General features: G+C 40.9%; 2 protein-coding genes across 5 annotated transcripts in view; one reads left to right on the top strand and one right to left on the bottom strand.

Annotated features, from left to right (window-relative positions):
• Positions 1-25,150, top strand: part of LOC307139807 (NACHT, LRR and PYD domains-containing protein 12-like) — a 129,326-nt gene that overhangs the window by 59,082 nt on the left and 45,094 nt on the right. The window lies entirely within an intron of this gene.
• Positions 1,827-11,664, bottom strand: LOC307139814 (uncharacterized protein). The gene is made up of 23 exons (XM_079838921.1): positions 11,252-11,664; positions 8,887-10,533; positions 8,655-8,794; positions 8,348-8,552; positions 7,938-8,042; positions 7,191-7,387; positions 6,970-7,111; positions 6,221-6,877; positions 6,065-6,124; positions 5,882-5,982; positions 5,680-5,799; positions 5,549-5,596; positions 5,361-5,444; positions 5,222-5,287; positions 4,087-4,147; positions 3,955-4,005; positions 3,820-3,864; positions 3,660-3,724; positions 3,463-3,571; positions 2,974-3,069; positions 2,542-2,580; positions 2,378-2,443; positions 1,827-2,251 (listed from the first exon to the last, which is right to left on the bottom strand). The coding sequence occupies exons 1-15, from the start codon at positions 11,415-11,417 to the stop codon at positions 4,109-4,111; spliced, it is 3,777 nt and encodes a 1,258-aa protein (XP_079695047.1). The 5' UTR covers positions 11,418-11,664; the 3' UTR covers positions 1,827-2,251; positions 2,378-2,443; positions 2,542-2,580; positions 2,974-3,069; positions 3,463-3,571; positions 3,660-3,724; positions 3,820-3,864; positions 3,955-4,005; positions 4,087-4,108.

The following is a 25,150-nucleotide window of genomic DNA, read 5'->3' as shown; positions in this document are numbered from 1 at the left end:
TTGTAAAAGTGCATGTACCATTCTATGACCCCTTTAAGAACGAGCACTTCCAATATTAATAATAGCTTTAAGACAAATGTGTTCCCAATCTCAACTATAGATTAGACAAAATTTCCCATATCAACTTTAGCTTAAAATGAGTTACAATTTACAAATACCAACTATAGAGACAAGAACAATATCCATAAGCCTAGCATTTTACTGAAAACGACTAAGCTTAAGCAATGCAGATACCATTTTCAATTACGTTGCCAATGACCTGATAATTTTAACAGAGTTAAAAATAAACGTAGCTTCGTGAAGACGGATGAATGAGTGTGAAATTGCCAGCTGAGACATAGGCTTGATATACTTAATTTGTGGAGTGCAGATTTCTCTGAAATTGTTCTTGAGTCAGTCACATAACATATGTATACCTTCAGAGAGTCCATGAAAATAATGCAGCGATGCAAACTCCAAATTAGACAGTTTGTGAACCATGCGACGAAAACGCGAGTTTACGTTTACAACCTGAATGAATGTGAGGTGAACCGTGTGGGGGCGAATTGCTCTCGCTATATTTCGCACTACTCAATTCCTTGTGATATGATTCTGTTTTGCTTGCCGAATTCCACATTTAATTAGCTCCTGACAAATCTTGTTTTAAGCAAAACATGCATTTGAGCAGTGAGTGATTTTAACTAATAAATCCCTCTCTGACGACCACCTCTCAGGATCACGTTCATGACGATCGGCCGCCACCCATCGCTGCAAACACGCTGCAATGGAGCACGTATCCCAGAGCCCGAGACACAAAACCCAGTAAAACGTTTGCCAAATGATAAAATAACAGGCTCAGCAAGTGGGGTTGCTTTCGTTGAGGAAATAGCTTGTAATGTTAGACTTGAACCGCCATACTCGGGTAAGCTGGGAAAAATAAATAAATAAATAAATCATTCGTACAAGACAGCAGTTAGTCTAGTAATAAGCTGACGAAAGTATCCAACACATGGTCATAATTGTTACTGCTCCCATTGTTATGAAATTGTACATGTCCTGGTATAAATCTGATGAAAATGCAGCTGCAGCTCATGTTCGTCTTACGCAAGTATGTAAATATTGAATACATATTTGCCAAAATAATGCTCACATTGCGTGATTGAATCATTAGCCAAAACATAGCCTACTTATCTCACTCAAAACGAACATAGAATTGCTGTAGCTCCGTTTGATACATGAATACAACGTGAAAGGCAATTGCACTTTAAAAAGCCTTGTGTATGGTTTGGTGATTTGATAAAGCAGACTGCACAAAATGCATAGATGATAAAGCATAGGAAAACCATAAATTCTTATCCTGATTGCAAAGCAGCGGAGAAGGGTCTGGCTGCAGACTTGCACTCTCAGACTTGCACGCTCAGTCAACTGCACTTCCGCTGCAAGTGACGTCACTTGCACTCTCAGACTTGCACGCTCAGTCAACTGCACTTCCTCTGCAAGTGACGTCACTTACAATCGACACCTGCTCTCCTGTGACGTCACTTGCAATCGACAAAAATAACCCGGAAATACATTTCCAGCAATTCATTCGCATTGTATTGACGCTGTTAAACGCGTTAAGATTAATTTGCATTGTATTGACGCTGTTAAACGCGTTAAGTACTTACGTGCTACAACGACATCAAAATGTCATCACATTCCCCCACCCCACCCCTATCGAAATATAATGCTGTATTATTTATTTAGCATTCATGTTAATAAAGTCCGTTTTAATAACAGCAAAGCAAATAATCAATGATACAAGGGTCTACACAATCAACAAAGAAAAATATAAACCGATGCAATTTGAGTTGTAAATGTCAATTATAGTAACAATTTATTATGTGTACAAATACACTATTCAAATAGTACAATATAAAGATACAAATTTAAAACATTTACATATTTAAAAACAAACAAAAAAATATATGTAAAAGAGACATTATGTACTTTCTTCTACTTCAGTTTTACAGAATACTTTTAGATTCATGATATCAACTGAATGGTTAAGGAACATATGCATGTCATTCACTTCCGTAAAGACAAAGCTAAAGGGTTCTAGAGCACAGATTCTGTCTTCTGTAAACTCCGCCTTCTCTAAACGGTCCATGGCTTCAGCAACATCTTGGTCTTCCATACAGAGTACTTTGGGCAGCTGAACAGTACCAAGCAGCACACTTGACTGTTCCAAACACCACTTGCTGGCTATCTTCAAATCCCCCATCAATGGATTCTGTGAAATAACAGAAAAAAAGGGAGATACAACAGTAATAAACCAAATGCATGAATGACAACAAAACCCAAAACAAAGCAACAATTATTTTGACTTAATTACTAGTCATGTAACAAAACAGTGTACCTCTTGTGATTCAAGTGGTGCATCCTCCAACACAGGATGTAGTACATTTAAACTAGCATCATCTGCCTAAAAACATAAATACAAAGAAATAAATAGTATATGCAAGTCCGGTAACTTCATAACTTTTCACTTATAGATGATTACCCACTACACAGTAAATATACCTGTGATGGCAATTCTTGAACCTGATGTTGTGGCTCTTCCTGTAGGTCAAACACCACAGCATAAGCAAAGCAAACATTCACAAGGTAATATGACATCTTAAGTGTCATATCCCCTAGTACAGTGTTTTCCAATCCCGGAGAACCCCTAACACTGCACATTTTTGACAGCTCTCGTCTGACATTCATTGGAGGGGTGTTTCTCAATCAGCTTAGTCAGGGCACTGATCAGGACATAAGTCAATGGGTTGACTCCCTGATCAGTGCCCTAACTACTGAACAAGGGAGCTGATTGAGACAAGATTGAGATCTTGGAGTCTTTACTAATGAGCTGACGAGTTGAATCAGGTGTGTTTGATTAGGGAGACATCAAAAATGTGTTGGGGGTTCTCCAGGACCAGAATTGGGAAACACTGCCCTAGTATATGCTTTCACCTGAAACCTCTCCTCCAATTTTCTTTTCTTCAGCCTAAAAACAGGCTGTCGTTCACCAATTGATGGCAATTCTTGAACCTGATGTTGTGGCTCTTCCTGTAGGTCAAACACCACAGCATAAGCAAAGCAAACATTCACAAGGTAATATGACATCTTAAGTGTCATATCCCCTAGTACAGTGTTTTCCAATCCCGGAGAACCCCTAACACTGCACATTTTTGACAGCTCTCGTCTGACATTCATTTGAGGGGTGCTTCTCAATCAGCTTAGTCAGGGCACTGATCAGGACATAAGTCAATGGGTTGACTCCCTGATCAGTGCCCTAACTACTGAACAAGGGAGCTGATTGAGACAAGATTGAGATCTTGGAGTCTTTACTAATGAGCTGACGAGTTGAATCAGGTGTGTTTGATTAGGGAGACATCAAAAATGTGTTGGGGGTTCTCCAGGACCAGAATTGGGAAACACTGCCCTAGTATATGCTTTCACCTGAAACATCTCTTCCAATTTTCTTTTCTTCAGCCTGAAAACAGGCTGGCGTTCACCCCTCAAGAAGGCTTTAGACTCCTCAGTGAAGTGTGCAAAAACCTTTCCATGGCTGTAAAGCATGCCAATATTACACATTGTTCTATTATTTATCTGTTTATATCCATAAAGTATAAAAAAATAAATAAAAAAAACTGTACCTATCCAGCCCATAGTTCTCCATCAACATCACACACCACCATTTCCGCAGTCCTGGCATGTCCAGCTTCTCAAAACATACAAATTATTACCCGCTTTGCATTTAAAAAAAATACAAAAATTATTCACACTGATTCAACATTATTGTAAACAAGTACTCACAATTGTGTAATCAAATGAGGAATCCATCACCACGTAAAATGCAGACTATACAGGGGGGAAAATCATGATGAGGCAAAAGAGAAATTAAAAACAGCCAGAGCCCAGAGGTTTAAACTAAACAAACACCCATCTTACCATCAACATGAAGACACCACAGTCATTACCATATGGTTGCCCTGGAAAGCCCTTTAATACAGAAGTAAACAGAAATAAATAAGTGACTTAAACATTACAATAAGTAACACTTTGAGAATTGACCAAATTTACCTGTAAATCAAGGCCTGTCTTTTCAGCCCATTTCCCAGGCATTATCTTGTTTGCAATGTCCCTGTTGATTAGAGGGGAAACAAATAATGAATGATAATTTGTGTTCTTTTTTTTTTAGCATTTTTTGCTTAACTTTTATGCACATTTAAATTTGTAGAACAGTTTCTCAAAATTGTGTTCTGTGAAAGAGCTAGGGGTTCCATAATTTTTTTTAAAATATGGCCTACAACAATATTGATTACAAACAAGAGCTCAAATCAAACAGGGATCCCCTAGTACTCTCAATAACCTCTAAGACAGTGTTTCCCAACCCTGTTCCTCGAGGCACACCTACAGTGGACATATTGCATCCCTTATTTGAACCATCTATTTCTGGTCCTGGAGTCTCTACTAACAAGCTGATGAGTTGAATCAGGTGTGTTTGATTAGAAAGTTCAAAATGTGTAGTGTTGGTGTGCCTCCAGGAACAGGGTTGGGAAACACTGCTCTAAGAAACCGGTTCAAGAACACAACCTTCATGCATTATACAAGAACATCTGAACAAGCCATACAAACCTATGAACTTCATGAAATAAGTCACAAAACTATGACTATTAGTGAACAACTGAACATGCAAGCATTGTTAAATCATACAGATTTCTCAGACCATTAGCTGTAAGAATGAAACAAAGGTGTTGAAATCTATGAGATCATCACTAATGCAAAAAAGTTCTGAGAAACATGAAGTACATCACAAGAAGTACAAACCTTCAAACAGATGAAAAACAGCAACTGCGTACAGCATAGAGACAGGTCATATGAACGCGACCATCTCTGAACAAAAGCGCAACCGCGCATTTTAATTAAGTTTATCCTAAAGACCTCATCAGAGCTCTGTAGCTCTCGGAACAAAATCCGTGTGGTGTCTCAGAACATTTCGAGTCTAAAAAGAGAATTACTTTCTGGGCTGGCTTCAAAGCCTGAAGAAAATACAGTAGATAATTGATTTTCTTTAGATTACATTATAACAGCACAATATACCTTTTTGTATTTTCACGTGCTACAAAAATAACACAATAAAAGCACTACTTTCATACAAAGACAATTTATTTTAATTTCTTTTTAAATATTCACTAAATGCAATGTGAATACTTACACACAACTGGTAGTGTCCTGGTGTCCAAATCGGAACCACAAGGGCATCTTTCAAGTGAGCATCATCCTGATATAAATTAGAAAGTTTAAGTGAACACATAACAGCATGCATAACAGGGAATAGAACAACATATACTTACAGGTAGACTCAAAAATGGATCACAGTTGTTTGGTGGTAGCCATGTTGATACAACATAAAGATTGCATACGTAAATGTTCTTGCCCTGCAGGGTATTGTGTGTAGGTGTCATTTTAAAATATGTACTGTAATAATATGAATATTGTAAAACTCAATGTATTTCTAAATAACTAAATATAATTAAAATACCTTTGATCGTGCAATACTTGCAATCAACTGAAAACAACTATTTCCAATCTGAAAAAGTATAAAATTACAATATGAATTAAAAATATATGTAACCACATATATAAAGTAGTATAAAACAGCTCTGATCTCACAGTTGACTCCATGTCTTTGTTCAAGCCCAGTGTCCAAAAGTCAGCACGATTTAGGACTGCGTTCGGTGTTCGAACAATCAGTTCCTTTCCTGGTCTCTCGATGTCTAGTACGTAGTTGAGCTATAAACAAAAAAAAAAAGGTTTTAACACTGAAGATGCCACAGTTAAACAGAGATGTTATTAACAATTTATTGAAACTAACTAGTTCTTTTTGAGCTGGATGATTTGCCAAAGTCCATGAAGCTCGACAGGCTGAAATAGTTTCACACTTGGTGAATGCTTCACATTGAGGTCCACAGTCTTCTGCATATGTTAAAAAAGCAGTATTAGCATGAAGACAAAAAACATTTAAACTCACAAGGACAAAAAAAAAAAATCCCCTCACCAATGTCCTGATTTAACTGTGGATGTTGCCTGACAGTTTCTCTTTTACTGGGTTGTGGGGCTGAGAAAAACAGCGTAAAAGAAGTTACTATTGTTAAGTTACTCAAAATATTGTGGTGCATAAAAAAGTAGTGTAGTATAATTATTGGCTACTAACCTAGAATTGCTTGTCCTAAGTCAGAGAGGATAATATCTTCCAGTCCATGAGGTCTGTGACCACGTTGCAACTGTACTTGAAGAAGCTTATGGTTTGTGGATGCATTCTTATGATTTATGATGTTGCGCATCATGAAGATGTGTGTTGAGGGTGCCATGTTGTTGAGGAAATAGTTGTTCTTTCGCAAACTGGCAAAAAACTGTTCGGCAACTTGACTATTCAGCCAACCATGTAGCTCTGAGACCAGACTGATTCTTCTGAGTATATCCTGGGGGTCTTTTGTGTTCGATTCATGTAGTTTGTCATACAAGACGTAGTGCTCTGTTGCTCCAGTGATGGGATGGCCCTTGATATTCAAACTTTCGTTCTTCTCAAACAACCAAGGAAGAGACACCTTCAGTTTGCCCTGCTTTGCTTTGCTGATGTTATCTGGTGTTGGCTCAGCCAGTCTTCCTTCATGAGGCTGAAATGGGACAGCTGTAGGAACACGTAAATTACCATGTGTGGCCAAGCCTCGTGCAAAGTCATAGACACTAACATTAGGAATGTGCTTCCATGACAACAGCATGTCCACAAAATCTCTTGGACTCTCTGCTCTCAAATTGAACTTGATACTATACACTACACCATGTGGGCATAGGATGACTGACCAGCCACCTGGAAAAGTCATAACAAAAACTGAATTAGGACATGTAAAAATAGGATATCTCCATTGTTATCTCATTAAAGTACAATATCATTATGCCCACCTGATGCTCCCCAGATTTTCTGGAACATTTTGTCATAGGACTGTCTGGTCTGCATCTCCGATCTCAGTCTTGTAATGAGATCCATGCGTGAACCTTTCGAGTCAATGTTACAGGCCTTGCAGAGTTTTCGGACAACGCCAACCTGTTGTATAATGCATCAGAAAAATAATTGTCTCAAAGATCATGATTCAACTGAAGTTTAATTTTATGAAGATTTCTACCTTCTGCTTCATCAGCTCATCTATAAGACGGTCTTCTGACACATTCATCATTTGAGCTTCAGCTGATGTGACCTTTGCGGTTCCAACTTTAGCATATTCTGTGTTTAACACAGTGTCATCCATCCTTGTCTTGTTTCCTATCCATGGAGCCCACCTTTCATAAGTTGGTTGCACAGCAAATGGATTCTTAGCTCGGCCTGAGGCACATGCACACATTTATTAGTCTACATTACAAATTTCGGACCCACTTTATATTAGGTGGCTTTAACTACTATGTACTAACATTTTAATTAATCATTTGATACAATGCACTTATTGTGTACATACATGTTTTTACATTGTACTTACATTTAAAAAAAATACCTGCATGTAATTACATCTGTAATTCATTTCTGTAGTTACATTTGTAATTACACAGTGACACTTCCCTTACACCTAACCCTACCCTTAAACTTACCCATACCACCACACCTGTCCCTAACTCTACCCTTAAACTGACCCACACCACCACACCTGTCCCTAACCCTACCCTTAAACTTACCCACACCACCACACCTGTCCCTAACCCTACCCGTATCCCACCTCAATATCAGCAAAGGTGTTTTGCAATACGATTTGAACACAGTAAGTACATTGTACTTATTTTTTGATGTAAGTACATTGTAGTTAAGGCCACCTAATATAAAGTGGGGCTCACACTTTATATTAGAAGAAGTTGTGGGTTAAAAGTAGAAAAAAAACACTTACTGGGAACAAATCCTCGAGCAATCATCTCAAGATTTACTGATTTCCAGAAATCCTCAATGTCGACTTCTCCTCTAAAATCAGGTGAAGGCTCTTTAAGGTCACTCACTTGAAGAAAAGAGAAAAAAAAAATCAATAAACAAGTGAGACAGGTAGGTAGATAGGTAGACAGACAGACAGATAGATCAGACAGAGACAGACAGATAGGTAGATGGATAGACCAGACAGAGAGACAGACAGACAGATATAGACAGATAGGGTCAGATGATAGTAGTTCTATCTATCTGTCTATCTGACCTTATCTATCATCTGACCCTATCTGTCTATGTCTGTCTATCTGACCTTATCTATATCAAGAAAAGTACTTTTACATTGTTATACTGGTTATTATATTAAAGCAAACAAACTCTTACCTGACATGCTGAAAACACCCTTCTTGTGCAAGTCCATGATGACCACGGGAGGATGGTAGCCACAGTTAACACAAGAATACAAGTAGTCTGTATCTGTCAAGGCCTCAAAATGACAATATCCATGGAGTATGGTGTCTCTGTTGGGGTATTTTACTCTCCGGAGGCTCTCCAAAGTGTCTATAGCCCTGGACACTGATATATGATTCTAGAATAGACATAATCGGAAAGGGTCAATAAAATTATTTGCATAGTTTAATTATTGGATAGATGTGTGTGTGTCTTAAGACACTATGCAATATAGACAAACCTGTAAACTGTGTCTTAGGTAAAGACAAAGTTCAAGACTCAGAAGTACATGATTATCAAAATTGTGGAGACCATCCTGCCATTCCTGATACCTATACATCATATTACACCCTGGGCACCTTCTGGTGTAAGTAGAGATACCTAAAAAGAGTAAGTGTAAGTAACATTCATGAATGTTTATGATACAACCTAATATAAATAAAAAAATAAACATATTTGAATGTTGAACTTACTGTCAATGACATTTTCCATGGTGACAATTTTAGCCTTTGCAGTCATCAGCTGTGGCATGTCAAGTGCTGTTTCACCACTGCAGATCATACATGTGGTCTCAACTGGAAGAAAAGTTGATGGAAATGCCTTTGATTTGGCTGCTGCTTCTGGAAGATTAGCTGGAATTTTTTTCTCTCTATATATATATTCCACAGTGTTTTGAAGGTCAATAGAAGTGAATATGTGTTCCTCTGAGTGCTGGGGTCCCAAGGTGTCACTTGATTTAGCAGTTTTGTCTGTAATGAACAAGTTCTTATTTATTTGGAACAAGTGCCATTTGGCAATGTTTTTGTGAGGGCAAGACATTCGTGGTTTTGCACATGGGCAGTGCCAAGTACAAGCAGCTGAATTGTACGTTACCATTACTCTGCCAAGACGATTATAATGATGAACAGCAGGCTCGTGTATGGAGAGAGTGATTTGTTTTTGAGATCCACCTAATGGCACCAACACCGAAATTGGAACATGAGATGTCTGAGCTATTTTTTGTCTTTTCAAACAAACTGCCTTCTTAGACTCTCCTATGAATTTAAAATGGACCATCTCATCAAGGACACTCGGTTCCAGGTGCTCCTCAAATGCTGTCTCAAAACAGTAATCCAGTGAACGAAGGTGTTCACAGAGACTAAATGTGTATCCACTGCGATGAGCAAGAAGCTGATACTGGTGACACTCCTCCAACTCACACCTACCATAATGAACTTTGCCCCAAGTCTTTCTCTGAACATGAACTGGTATAGTGAAACCATGACCACTTCTTTGAACTGCTGACAGTCCATTTGAGGGATCAATGCACACACTGGAAAGATGTGACTGCATTGTAACATCTTTCGAATGGTCAGTATGTTTTCTGTTAATGTGGATTATCAAGTTCTTTTTTAGTACAGTGTTAGAACAATGTGGGCATTTAATCACATTTTGCCTTTTGGACAACTGTGAACCTGACGGCGTTGCAGATGGCAGAGAAGACGGAGCAGGTGTTGTTGCAGATGGCAAAGAAGACGGAGCAGGTGTTGTTGCAGATGGCAAAGAAGACGGAGCAGGTGTTGATGCAGATGGCAGAGAAGACGGAGCAGGTGTTGTTGCAGATGGCAAAGAAGACGGAGCAGGTGTTGTTGCAGATGGCAGAGAAGACGGAGCAGGTGTTGATGCAGATGGCAGTGAAGACAGTGCAGGTGTCGTTGCAGATGGCAGTGAAGACGGAGCAGGTGTTGTTGCAGATGGCAAAGAAGACGGAGCAGGTGTTGTTGCAGATGGCAGTGAAGACGGAGCAGGTGTTGTTGCAGATGGCAGTGAAGACAGTGCAGGTGTCGTTGCAGATGGCAGTGAAGACGGAGCAGGTGTTGTTGCAGATGGCAAAGAAGACGGAGCAGGTGTTGTTGCAGATGGCAGTGAAGACAGTGCAGGTGTCGTTGCAGATGGCAGTGAAGGTCCCACTGCATAAGGAGGTGATGAGAGTGCAGGTGTCATTGCTGACAAATTTGATGATGGGCATATTTGTAAGTGAGCTTCCATAACGTATCTCCTGAGAACAGTTTTGCTGCAATTTGGACAATGGTAATGAGGCTCAATTCTGCAAGGCAAATGGCAATGACATATTCTTTTGCCTGTAGATAAAGCACAGTATGAAAATCAGGAAAACACATCAACACATCAATATAGAACCCATACAATAAAATAATTAGGTCCAGTATTATGAAGATTAAATGATGCCAAAAAGAATTGCATACGTAAGGTAAGATTTGTGGAAGTGTACATAAGATTGTACCCGTAAACTAAATTTGCATGCACAAGAAAAGCTTTGTAATAGTGTGTTGCATTTCAAACGTAAGTTTGTAAAAAAAATTCAAGTTTAATTGAAACTGCAGCTTCACGCTAACACAAAATAAATATGATCTGCATTCTTCAGACACTTTTGGCAGTTTTCTCCCCACCCAAATACAGACGAAAGCATTGCAAGCCTGTGAACAGCGATTTACAAGCAAAAACAACAGTTTAGAGACTGCTAAACGGATTGATCATGTAAAATGAATCTGCATGTGCAAGTGTCTAAATAAATTGTATATAGGGCAAGGTTACGGGAAACTTACCTTTACAAAGCTTCTCTTGCATATGCAAATGCTTCCAATCTTATATACAGTTCCACAAATCTTACTGTGAATGCAAATCTTTTTGGCATCATTATCAAATTTCATATGGTGTTTTTCTTAGCACAAATTGTTTCAGAGCGTCACCTTAGGTTTATTTGAAGGAAAAATATTTATGAAGGTGTTTGTGCCACCAATAATCAACTACAATTATAGTAAAATAGTGTAATGCACCTACCTTGGAAAACAATTGCTTTTTTAAAATGTCCTTCCCAGTGTTGCTTTATTCTTTTCAGGGTTGTTGGCTTTAGGGTAGGGCATAAACTGCAGTGATACAAAGTGCAACATGATGTGCACTGTGGTACCAGGGGGTTTTCAGATAGTAAAAATATTGATTGGTGCATCTGTAATGAAATCAATGATAATATTGATATTAGAACTGTGTAACTTACAGGAAATTACAATTCAAGAACTGAACTGAGGCGCAAGGTCGTATTTTACGATACGTATTTTACTAATAATTAACCCCGCAAAAAATAAAACAAAATGGACGGTAATATATACTGTGCTTTCAACGTGTAAGCCATGTAGCACAGTATTTAAGACATATGTATATAAAAAGTTTATATACCACTTTTATTTAAGAGTAAGACTAGTTAGCATGAGTAGACAAACAAGTAACGTTAGACATACTTGCGCATATTAGATATTAAAATGAGTATTTACATTGACGTAGAACGTATTATCATATATTAACCAAGTATATTTATATATATATATAAATATACTTGATAAATATACTTTATATATATATATATATATATATATATATACTTACGGCAATGATTCTTGAACCACATTGGGAGTTCTCAATCTGACACGTGCCACTAGTGTACACCTGGCGTCGGTCGCAGGAGAGTGGAGAGCAGGTGTCGATTGCAAGTGACGTCACTTGCAGAGGAAGTGCAGTTGACTGAGCGTGCAAGTCTGAGAGTACAAGTGACGTCACTTGCAGCGGAAGTGCAGTTGACTGAGCGTGCAAGTCTGAGAGTGCAAGTCTGCAGCCAGACGCTATTGAAGCAGCGTGCAGCAGAAGCGTCCAAGCAGGCAGATTGAAGTGAAGCTATGCTTAAGTAAGCCGCCCTGTTTGAGAGAAGCCAATTGAGAGCATAGGATCAGCTGAAACAGATCAGCTGAAAGAGGGGCGGAGTTAGAATTTCCCAATCAGCTGATAGCGGAGCTTGACTACGTGGCCTGCCAGAACTAACGCTGGCGCTTGATTTATCCCCATCATAAATGCAGATACCGATAGTTAAGAAAAACTTTGTTGGGGCGATTGGGGACAGGTGGGGCTCGGAACCCTTCACTACCTCCAAAGTGGGGAATGGCAGAAAAAGTTTGAGAAACACTGCCTTAAACTGTTCCAAAATATATTTCAAACATTAATACATTTGTAATCTTACAGGAGGGATTATACAGCAGGGGAGGAGACATTCAAACAAAGGAATGCAAACATTGTATAGGTTAGAGTTCGACCGATGCATCGTTTTTGCCGATTAATCCACATGCGTCCGTTGCTGGAGCGGCTGAGACGGAAGCGCTGTCATTACACAGTACAAGAGCTCTGAGAAAGTCTATGGCAGTATATAGCATGAGAGCCTCCTCTACAGGCGAAAGAACCTCACTGACGCCTTGTATTTACATTCACACGTGAGTTTGCTCGCTGCACGGAAAGCACACATTGCAAAGAGAGCGCTAACACATCGGATGCGCATTTAAAACACAGCAAAACGGTTTGAATACTGAACACTACAGTACTTGTTGCCAAATCATTATAAAGTAATTAATTTCTTGACTAGATGCTGCATTAACAGGTAAAGAACAGCAGTGTGTATGTTTGTTGACGAGGCTGAGAGGATGCTCAAAATTAGCAGTACCTCAAGCAGTTAAAACAATGTGATAAAAACACACGCAAATCTGACCCAAATGTTGCGTAAATAAAATTAGTGATGTGAGAATGCAAACTGTATCGTCATGCTGCCGCAAGAAACATTTGTTTTGATTTGTATGAAATGGTAACACTGCAATAAGAACTAAGGTTGATAAATGCTGTGGAAGTATTGTTTATTGTTAGTATGTTAATTTCAACATTAAATTGAGTTTGAATTTTTATTTTATCTGGTAACCTTGGTTTTTTATTTCTTGTTATAAAGTTCAGCTCTGTTTTACTTATGTTTTTTAATCCAGTATCCATTTTAAGAACTATCGGTCAATTAATCGGTTATCGGCAAGTGCGGTCCAACCTAGTTATCGGTATCGCCAAAATCCACTATCGGTCGACCTCTAGTATAGGTTATTGTATTGGTAAAAGGACACACCTCAGACATAACGGTGTCAGCCGTCCTAATTCAATCAGCATAACAGTGTCATTCAAATGCATAAATTATAATTCAATCACTCAGGGGCTCCAAGAACCATTAAAGGGGTCATAAAATGCCATTTTTGTACAAGTTAATAGGATTCTTTAGTGTCTAAATGAAAAGTTTTTAATATACTTTAATTAAAAATTCTCATTGGTATTGTAAAAAAACACTCATTTTACCTGGTCAAAACCAGCTCTGTTTTCAGCAAGTCATTTCAGTGTATGTGACTTTAAATGATAATGAGCTTTGCTCACCCCGCCCCTCTGCTCTGTGGGGGATTCGGTTCAACCGGACACAACACCACAACACACGTGGAGTGTTGCCTTGACAACAGTTGAGGGTATATTTTCGAGAAATAATGGCAACAGGAGTCTCTGAGGGCACATATGAGCAACCTTATCATTTTGAACCGGAGTCGGACCAGGAACAAGATGACGAACCCAACGAAGTTCGAACAGGAAGTTTCTGAATGGTTGGTTAACGTCATGTCACTTTGATCCATCTTTGTACTGGCAGAGTAGTGTAGTTGCTATGTGTTTACTGATGTATATGTTAGTTCATTGACAGATTGATGTTATGTTATAAGATTTTTTTTTGACATTACTTCTTAATCAGTAACAGATACCGTTATAAACCATGTACAAAAGTAAGCTTAGTGTAGTGTTACCACGTTAACTTTATCACCCGAGTACACAGTTTGTAATAACAACCATAACGCGTTGTTCATTATAAACGTGGGATTATGAATTATATTGAGAACGTCATACACAGAAAGCATGCCGTAATGTAACTTACTGTAAACTTTAGCCTCATTCATCGTGAAGCGTGCAAGCGATTTGCAAAGATTAATATAAAGGTTAATAAAACGTTACACTCACTTCTTCTGTAGGTGCAGCAGGAACACGATCCTTTTTTCAAGAGCAGCTTATTAGCAAAACCTGCTTTATACTGACCCTCGTTTATAAAGCAGTCTGCTGAGAAATGATTCGTGCAAACATTGACGTTGATCGGGGGGAATATTCCCTTCTAAAACAAAACTCAGCAGCCACTGGGTCTTCAGCGGTTCGGATTTAGGAACATCAAAATGACTGCTGTGTTCGTTATTACACCCAACAACACAACACCACAATCGCTTGGACGCCATTCTGCTCCAGAGTATCAACAATGGCGGACTGATGACAGCTCGCTCAGGGCGGGTCTGTGTTGAAGCGCTGCTGTCAATCAACAATCGTAGGAGGGGCGTACAGCGTGTAACATCACATGGTCAGACGGCTCGATTTGAGACAGGGGAAAACATATAAGGAGATAAAAAAAAACACTGGATGTATTTTTATCATTAAAGGATGATGGTGTACAGGCACTGCCAACACACATTTCCGTATAATCAACTTGTAAAAGTGCATGTACCATTATATGACCCCTTTAAAGACAAATGGTGCTCATTTTACTTACAATCAAGAGAACAGGAACTGGCCTGGAAGATTTGCATAGCAGACTAATTCATCTGATATCATCATTTTTACCTTAAATGCTCAATACAATGTACTTCAAACATATTCTTAAATTTGTAATCCTACATTTCCCCCTTTGAGAGTTCTAATAATTCTCACATAATACAAATTTAAACCTTCATCAGTCCATTCTATAGCTTATGTTTGTTAACATAAGCCCCATCTTTTAGTCATGTAACTTGGAAAAAGTTACAGGCACAAATCACTTGCTCTGTGTTGATTGTCTGTAGTGACGAATGACATGCTGACACAGAAACAAACATGCCACTAGGGTCTGTGTAGTTCTTACGGGTAATGTTCTTTTGTGGTTGGAACAGTCCTTGTCAGTCATATGTTGACCTTACAGGTTTCCGAACCATGAAGAATTATCTTCAGTCATCTGATGTCATTTTGCTGAAAGATCAAGAATGTCTTGTTGGATTTTGTTCAAGAGTACTTGACCATCATGTTTGTGCATAAGTGAGTCCTTGAATGCAGCCCTCTTCTTTGTTGGTGGTAGGAGCTGAATTATGTAGCTGTGAAGAGCTTGGGGTGGTGTGTGTATTTTCTCTGATAGCCAGTAGAACATAAACCAGGGTGCACCTGCCGTTGACTTGGCAGAAACAAGGTGTTTCTAGACATATTCATCAGCTCTAAGAATATGTTGTTTCTGGAGTCCATGATGATTAGTAGCAAGGCAATCTTGATCATGTTGATGGATGACTAAAGTTCCCGTAGGTGATTCTCTGCGTTGTGTTTTTTTTTCTTCTTCTAATTTTCTTTGTGACAGTTGACTCAGTAGTGGGTCTAGTTGTCCTTCAGAGGTTGTGGCTTCATACGCAGGTGAGGATCTGTGCGTATGGGTCTAGTCGTCCTTCAGAGGTTGTGGCTTCATACGCAGGTGAGGATTGGTGCGTATGGGTCTAGTTGTCCTTCAGAGGTTGTGGCTTCAGACGCAGGTGAGGATCGGTGCGTATGGGTCTAGTTGTCCTTCAGAGGTTGTGGCTTCATATGCAGGTGAGGATTGGTGCGTATGGGTCTAGTTGTCCTTCAGAGGTTGTGGCTTCATACGCAGATGAGGATCGGTACGTATGGGTCTGGGGACAGCCATTGAATCAGTGCGAACAAAAGCGGAGCTAGTGTGCAAGTGAGTCATTTTATCAGAGCAATATTGTCAACGTCAGCGAGTATTTGCATTAGTTTATTATTATTTTCTAATGTCAACAATAAAGCTTACCCGCAATGAAGTGTTGGGTCTTCTATTCACGGACCCTGATTCTGAAGGGAATATCTGCCTTCAGAAGATGACGTGATTCTGAAAGTGAAACTGTAGCCCTACACCAAGCACAAACGGTGAATCCTTTGCCCAATGTAGATAGTCCTTTGCCCAATGTCAGTGGTGGGAACACAGTGGTGTTTCCTGGGGTCGGAGTGTTCATCGCAAAGTTAGCAGGCGTGTTACGCCGGCTTCACACCGCACGCGCAAGCAGTGCGTTGGCAGGGCAGGAGTGGTGCGTATGGAGAGCGGAAGCCGTAAGTTGTGCATTCACACTGGCAGCGTTTGTCTCGAGCAGCTGAACCGCGGCTCGTGTATTGCAAATACAGTTAGGGGGCAACGTGAAGGCAGGTGGGGAGTCGCAATGACAATGACAGTAGTCCTAACTGTGCACACTCGCAAGCGCGCGCGTGCGCGTCTGTCTCTCGTCTTGTCTCATCTCACTCATGATCTCTGCCTTGCCGTGGCGAGTGATCTTTTGAACTAAACAGGTCTTGTCTACTTGTGTTTGTGTTTCATATGAATAATATATATGTGCCCCATACATGGAATCAGAGTGCCTACTGTAAGTAGTAAATGGAAAGTCTCTACAGCAAAAGGCCAACCGTTACATGCATTTGGTTTGTTTCTGCCATTTATTAGTAACGATTTACACAGTTTGTTTACTATTTACTATTTACCTGAGCATTCATTATTGTGCAATATATTGGGGGGAAAGAAGTGCTGCATTTTATCATTTAAACATGTGACTTTTCATGAAAATTCTATAATCCAAGGTGACCACCACCATATGACGTCATAATATGCAAATTAGATGGGAAAATGTATCCCTACATAAACTTTGGGTCATCCTTAATATTTCTCTAATTTACAGAAAGTCTCTATCTTTTATCACTTTCAAGAAATAGCCTTTTGAAATTAAGATGTCAAAATCGAAAGTTTTAGGAAAAAAACTCTGGCACCTAAAGGGTTAAACAAAGTTTAGTTTTCTTGTACAGACTGTTTAAACCTTCAGCCAATTTTGTAGGAATTTTGTAATTTCTGCACCTGTATCAAGCAAAAAGTCAATCTCGTTCTCTTGTATGCTACCTTTCACAAAAATTATTTGGTCATTGTGATGGATTACTGGGGAAAGGTAGCTACTCACAGCCCCAACAATCAGTTTTTTGCCTGTTATTTTTGTATTCTTAGAAGAGCCTGAGTAAGCTGTCCTAAAGTTTCAGTGTATCCTGGCTGAACTATTTCAGGGTTCTAGGCAGGCTGAGAAGGAACAGAATTATGCAAAGAATTTCTTTTACTTTCTCGCAACTTCTTCCTACACACTTTCTCCCAGTGCCTGATTTTTCACAGTAGTTACATTTGCCTTCTCACTTAGGCCATCTGTTGTCTGGATTCCTTGTGCTAAACGTAGCTGCTGCTACTCTCACTTGTGCCTTAACATCAGCATCTCTTTCCTATGTAGCTAACCTTTCTAGGTTACTTCTGAGGGTTTTGTTAGACCAAGTTAGATCAAGGAATGGTAATGCTTTTCTGTACTCGGCTAAAAGGCCATCTGACCAGACACGAACAAAAGCTCCCTGCACACATTCAGAATCATCAACTATTCCACTGTACGTTACAGCTGACTGACAAAATCTTTCAGTGAATTCACTCACAGTTTCTTCTTTCCTTTGCACACAGTTAGTGATTCAGGACCAGTCTATTTTGGGTCCCATGATATTCTCTAGAATTTTCAAAACACCTTCTCGCAAATCGCCTTCACTGGCATGTTGTATTTCAGAAGTAACAGCAGACTCAAAACTTTTGAATTCAGATTCAGTTAGAATCTGTGACATCAGCTGTATGACTTCTGTTAACGACATGTTGCAGAGACGCATTTTGCATAACAATGTCCTTCTAAATTCAGAAAAATGTGTACGTGCTGAGGGCAAGCTCTGGGATAATCTTTCTATATCTCTAGGTCCTAGCAATTTGGCAGTTTGAACTTGGACAACAGAATTAGCAGGAATACTTTCAATTACCTCAATTCACTGAGACCTTCTCCTAGCACCACACACCTTCACTGAATCAACAGGCACATCAGATACTGATTGAATGGCTACATCTGTTTCAAAGAAAGCTTGATAGTCAGGATAAACGTTATCAGGCTGACTAAATTCAGTCACATCAGTTTTCTCTGCAGCTTTGTTGCGGTTAAATTCTTAGTCAAAGAAGCTACTCTAGCACAGAGTTCTTTGTTCTGTTTCTCTAGCTCTGAGATCTGCTGAGACTGTTGTCTAGCTAGTGCTAAACCAAATTCTCTGTGACAACAAATAATGCCTTTCACATTGTTCTTGCGAATACATGCTCCTAAAACTTTTTGACATTCATCAATTGACCAAGTCTTGTCTGGATGGATCTCATTTTTCTGCGTTAGTTTTTGCCTAACTTTCTCTGTGACAATTAAATCCATTTGCACTCCTAACTGTGATTTGAATTCACTATGTGTCCACAAAGGAGCTGCGAGACCACCTTTTTCAGTTGTGGGGATCAGTTTAGCATTCTTTCTAAACATTTTTGTGAGTTTCTTTGTTACCACACAATCAAAACACTAAAACTTCTCTGATCAACAGACTTGTTAACACAGATCAACTATTGTTAATAGGGGTGTAACGATTCATCTACTACATCGATGTATCGATTTATTTTCCTATTATCTAACTACATCGATCTGTGCTTGTCAAGTTGGCCTTCTGGACGACATATATCGATCTAACATCGTTTTAAAAGGTAATCAATCGATTGTATCGATCATAGGAAATAACGCATTGGATTTAAGCACGTCAGACTTTATATGGATGTTTTTTCTTAGCACTTTTAATGATAAAGGCGTTAAACGTTACTCGATTCAGTCTGCCTATCTGTGACATCATCGCAACGCACCAGCAGCAGCGCTCATTGAAATGAATGGGATCGTGTCGCTTTGTCGCTGCGTGTCGCTGGCGGTGTGAACGGGGCTTGAGAAAACAAAACATAGCATGGCACATGGCAGAGGAGAAGCCAACGAGCGAGAAATGATCAAGCCACCAGGAGAAAGAGCTACCTGTACTTTCAACCCTTGCTAAATGTTACCTGTGAATTCCTGACACCAGTGTGCCAGCAGAGCGAGCTTTAGTACTGCTGGTGACATAGTGAACGCACAGAGAAGTGTTCTGCGGTCAGATCATGTTGATATTTTTGAAAAAGAAATCTGTAGAGTCATTGAAGAGTAGTTGGTTACATTTTATCTTTTGTTAAATATTGTTTGTTTATTAAACTGAGAGTAGTAGCAGGCCAGTTTATTCAATCTGAAGAAATGTTGGTTGCACTTTATTTTTGATATTAATATTGTATTTGTATTATTTTAATGTTGAAAAACAACAGCAAAAGTAGCAGGCAAACTTACAATTAAAGGGGTGGTTAACCACGATTTCACTATTCTAACTTTAGCTAGCGTGTAATGTTGCTGCTTGAGCATAAACAACATCTGCAAAGTTACAACGTTCAAAGTTTAAAGCAAAGGGAGATATTTGCTTTTAAAGAAATCAGTTTCTAAGAACTACAGCAAACGGCCAGTAGGCGACTACAGACATTCCTCCAGGGTTGGTGACATCAACAGGCTCAATATTTACATAAACCCCTCCTCCGAGAATATTAAATAAGGGGGGGGGGGGGGGGGGTGAGGCCATTTTGTATCGCGGCGCTGTTGTGGTATAGTTACAACACTTAGGCTGGAGTGTTGTTGCCGCGATGCCGAGGAAACGCTGTTATTTCCATCCGGATTGCAGGTCTGGGGTACTTGCTCTGTTCAGCAGTCCTTGGGACGGGGGTGCGTTGCAGAGCGTTTAACATACAGCATGTTGCACGTGTGTTTGAGTCAGCGGGGAATCAGGCGCGCGCAGGGCTCCCTGCAGCACATCTAACAGAGGAAAACATCCACCGTCTTTGCGATTTCAATTCCGGATTTGCACAACGTCAGCTGCGTGAAAAAAACACTGCCGGTGCGTGGATGCACGACGCGCGCGCTGCACATTTCACGGAGGACAACACAAACTTCCACAAACTTCGCGAGTTCAATACAGGATATGCACAACAGCTTGTCTTGAAAGCTGGATTTACAAACAGAAGCTGTTTACGGGCCACAACCTGTAAGTCTGATTTATTTCATCGATGTGTTTTCCTGTAATATGTTGTAGCAAGGAAGTAAACAGATGACAACGCTGTTCTGCAAACCAGTCTGTTAAATGCTCATTCATACTTAACGTTATCCGACGAACACCTAACATTACAAACACCAACGTTAAAATCTCAACAGCGAACCTGGCATTAGTGTAAATGATTCTTTGATTAGAGCTTTTATGTATTGTTTATCTTCAGGCATGCTAAACATGGTTCTGTGTGTGATTTGGCTAACTTACTAGTTAAAGCCAGTGCTTAGTGTTCGTTTTGGGTTAGTTCTTGCGACAGATATTTGGCTATAATCGTTCTAAAAATACAAAAGTTAAAGTGCCATTCAGTAGCGATCACTATAGACCCGCAGTCTTTACTCTTGAGGACTGAACAGGTTCTGCTCGACCATCTTCACTCAAATGTTCTGGGTCTGATTCGGGCTCATATGGTTTTATTGACGCCGACCAAAGCACAGCCTCCGGTAAAGGTAAGGGGCGTGACGTTTCCGACAACCGTGCACTGCGGTTAGCGAATCAGAACACACTGGGCCAGCTAACCAATCAGAGCCCACTGCGTATTTTTGAGGGACTGGCTTCATACAACCCGGAAAGCATCAGACCGTTTTACAAGGAGGGACAGAGCAGTGTAGAATAAAGGTCAAATATATGAAAAATAAGGCAATTTTTTTTAAAACGAAGCATGAACACATGTTACAGTGCACCCCACAAACACAGTCAAGCCTTCAAAAGAATTTGTTTTACCACCCCTTTAATTAAACCTGAAGAGAAGTTAGTTGCACTTTATTTTTGATATTAATATTGTAATATTTTTATGTTGGAAAACAAAAGCAGAAGTAGCAGGTTAACCTACTGTTGAAATGTTGGTTGCACTTACTGTGCTTTTATTGAATATGTATTGAATATTGAAAATGAGAGCAGAAAAGGTTAACTTCCTGTTAATTCAACCTAAACTGTTGGTTGCACTTTATTCAAATACAATTTTAATGCATTTGCCATTAATTGTTGTTTACTTGTTTGTTTATATCCATAATTAATTGATATACCGGATTCCCTTACAAGAAAAAACAGGAATCTTGGAAATTTCACCTGCACTGACCAGTATCCAGATATTTATTTCAGTCACACAATTTTTGGCTAAAAAGTTACTGAATCGATTTCAAGTCCCTGAATCGTTTCGGATCGTATCGTTCTAAATTAACCAATATCGTCCTTGAATCGTATCGACAACCTCAAATCGTGATACGAATCGTATCGTTGTTAAAACGAATCGTTACACCCCTAATTGTTAACTTTCCTTTGCAAGACAGAGGACAACACAACAATTAGCCTGTATGCTAATCTTCCCTGCCTGAACAGAGGCTTAAACAATTCTTCTCTGCCTGAACAGAGGCTTAATCAATTCTTCCCTGCCGAAACAGAGGCTTAAATAATACTTCCCTGCCTGAAAACAGAGGGTAACTCATCTCTAATACAAACTTTTTAGAGGATAACTTTAGTTAACCAAACCCTACAGCTGTCTGATAACTCTTCCCTGGCAGCGCAGAGGAAAACACTTGGGGTTACTTGACTGTAACCCTGTTCCCTGATAAAGCGGAACGAGATGCTGCATAAGCTTATGCAAATGGGAAATGTCTTTGACATAACCAGCTGTGAAAATAGTGTGAAAACACGTCAATGAAATTGACCCGGAGGTATTTATAGCCTCGGCCGGTGACGTCATAGGCGCACCTGCTGCACGAGGCTATAAATAGATGAGCTTCCGCTGGAGCAAACCAGATCTTCTTTGTTTGAAGACCAGTCCTGAAGCATCATCAGCACGGCCTAGCAATGCAGCATCTCGTTCCGCTTTATCAGGGAACAGGGTTACAGTCAAGTAACCCCAAGTGTTCCCTTTCAAAAGCTACACTCAATGCTGCATAAGCTTATGCAAATGGGAACGAGAATACCCACGCCGCCGTGCTTGATGGTGCCTGGACCCCTTACGGTTGTGTAGGTGTGCACAAGAACGCAAGAAGCCTCAGGCATTAGCCTGTGATGTCGACTCAAGGACATGAGAGCCCAGAGTGGCATGAGCATCCAAGCTATAAAGTCTTAAGAATGTGTGCGGAGAGGACCAACCTGCCGCATCACAAACACTTTGTAAGGGAGCACCCCTTGCTAACGCAGTAGAAGAGGCGACTCCCCTGGTGGAGTGAGCCCTTAATCCTATAGGCGAAGCTCCCATGAAGGGATCTTGGTTCTAACAGGTGGCCTCAACCGCCTACCCCACGAATGAAGCGAGCGAGTAGAGGATGTCTCCCGAGCGGCACCCCATCCACCAAGGCGTGGCAAGCCGAAAGAGCGGCCACATGAACCCTGAGAGTGGAGGGGCAGGTGCCTGATGACAACTTTTCTTGCAGAAAATCCAGAACTGAAGTTACCTGGCAGTTGACTGAATCTACATTGTGTCGTACACCACCTTTCAAAGACACCCCATTTATTAGCATAAACTTCCGAGTGGAGGAAGCTCTAGCACTTAGAATGGTCTCAATAACTGCAGGCGAAAGCCCCGTGTCCCTCAGTTGGTGCCCTTCAGGGGCCAAACATGAAGGTTCCACAGGTCGGGCCTGGAATGGAATATCGTGCTCTCTGCCTGAGACAGAAGGTCCCTCCTCGCCGGAATCGCCCAAGGCGAGCCGTTGAGGAGAGACACTATCTCCGAGAACCAAACCCTGTTCGACCAACGCAGCGCTATTGATAAGAAGCAAGACCCTTGTTGGCGAACCCCGGCTAGAACTCCCAGGAGCAGAGCGACTGGAAGGAGGGCATACAGACACATTTTGGGCCATGTATGAACCATCACACCCAGACCCAGCGGGGCTGGGTGACAGAGAGAAGCAGGGACATTGCGCTGTCTGAGAAGAGGCGAAGAGGTCCACTCCCTGTGGTCAGCTCTGTAAAATCTGATCCAGATCTGCTTGACTACTTCTGGGTGGAGTTTCCACCCCCCCATCTGTAACTCTATCTGGACAGTAAATCTGCTCCTGCCCTTGAATGTACACTGCTCGAGTGACAGGAACTTGTTCTGAGCCCAGAGAAAAATCTGTCTCGCTATTCTGATAGCGTGAGCACAGACCCCCCTGGTGATTATATACAAGATATTTAGCTGTACTGTCCACCCGCACTAGGACATGACAGCCCCTCAATTGGGGGAGAAAGTATTTCAGGGCCAGAAATACAGCCGTCAACTCGAGGCAGTTGATGTGCCAACTGAGTTGATGACCCTCCCATTCCCGTTGGGCTGGACGACCACTTAAGGCCGCACCCCAGCCCGTCAGGGAAGCGTCCGTCGTTAGCAACTTGCGACGACAAGGTACGCCTAGAGTGGGACCCAAGGCAAAAACCGGGGTCTGAACCACATAGTTAGTGTAAGAAGCCACATGGCGCGCCACTTTATTTGCCTGAGGATTGGCCCTAAGTCCTCTGGCTTTGAGCCACAACTGAAACGGTCTTATGTGCAACAACCCCAAAGGGAAACCCGTGGATGCTGATGCCATTAGACCTAACACTCTGGTGCTGATGATCAGTAAGATCTTGGTCTAGCCTGACTTTGCTCAGGGAATACTGAATGGTCTTGATTCAAGCGGGAAACCATTGTGCCCACCTTGTGACCAAAAACCGAACAAACCCTAGATAAGTCGTTCTCTGGGCAGGAGAAAGAACACTTTTCTTGGTGTTGAGTCTCAACCCTAGAGAAACTAGATGAGCCAACACACTGTGTTGAAGCACCATCTCATGTGATTGTGCTAATTTTAGCAATCGCCTTTGTAATTCAAAATTTGAATGTCCCGGAATCCCAATGGAGCCAGTAATACATCCATACATTTTGTTTATGTGCGGTTACAAGGCTAGCCAAATGGAAGACCCGAAATTGGTAAGCTTTTGCCCCCAAGAGCGAACCTCAGGAACTTCCTGTGTTGTGGCAGACTTTATATGCGAATACATGCGTCCTTCGGATCAATCGTGCCGAATCCAATCACAATGTTGAATATGCGACACGACCGCCTTCACTGTAACATCTTGACCTTGAGTACTTTAACTGCTTCACGGTTTAAGACTCGAAGATCTGAGATTAGACCCCCCCCCCCACCCTACTGGGGACCAGGAAGTAACTGCTGTCACTTGTGACAGTACGAACGCCAACTCCGCCTTCACGGAAGTGGAGACCACGCCGTTCAAACAAGGAGGATGACAAATAAATTAGTTTACTAATTTTTACTGTGCTTAACACCAATGCAGAAACGCCTGGCAGAAGTTAACACGCTGCCTGAGACTCTGAGAGTGACAATTTTAACACTTCCTGTTGAGGGGATGTTAGACGTTCTATGTCCTGGATGATAGCAGGATTTAAACACTGAACGTCTAACATTTCACTGGAAACCACTGCCCCCCCGAATCACCAGAGGCGGCGGGGATGGAGTAGTTTTGAGGATAACGGGGTGGGGCGAGCAAATGTTTGACACGCCCTGTCCCGTGGGGGCAGACTGGGCACCAGACCACCGGACTTCTTATATTGACGAGGTCTGCCCTGGGAGGTTGTTGAGGATGACGAGCCGGTCTCCAATCTTTACGAGGGAGAGCGCGACTCGCCACACTCTGCTTATTACCCCCCTAAATCTTGAAGGACTGAAGAGAGGTTGTGTGGCTGATAGCCCCTCCCCTTGAGTGCATTGAGGAAGAAACTGAGTGAACACTTCATGT

The sequence above is a fragment of the Gobio gobio genome, assembly GCF_949357685.1.
Source record: "Gobio gobio genome assembly, chromosome: 16".
Taxonomy (NCBI): domain Eukaryota; kingdom Metazoa; phylum Chordata; class Actinopteri; order Cypriniformes; family Gobionidae; genus Gobio; species Gobio gobio.
This window is presented reverse-complemented; position numbering and strand designations above follow the sequence as displayed.

Bases quoted from the DNA above. Each gene is read 5' to 3' on its own strand.
- LOC307139814 (XM_079838921.1), bottom strand. From the start codon at position 11,417: ATGCACCAATCAATATTTTTACTATCTGAAAACCCCCTGGTACCACAG. The intron at 8,795-8,886 runs GTAAGTTCAACA...TACTCTTTTTAG, and splicing joins CATGGAAAATGTCATTGACA to GTATCTCTACTTACACCAGA. The intron at 5,983-6,064 runs GTGAGGGGATTT...TAACATATGCAG, and splicing joins ACAGTTAAATCAGGACATTG to AAGACTGTGGACCTCAATGT.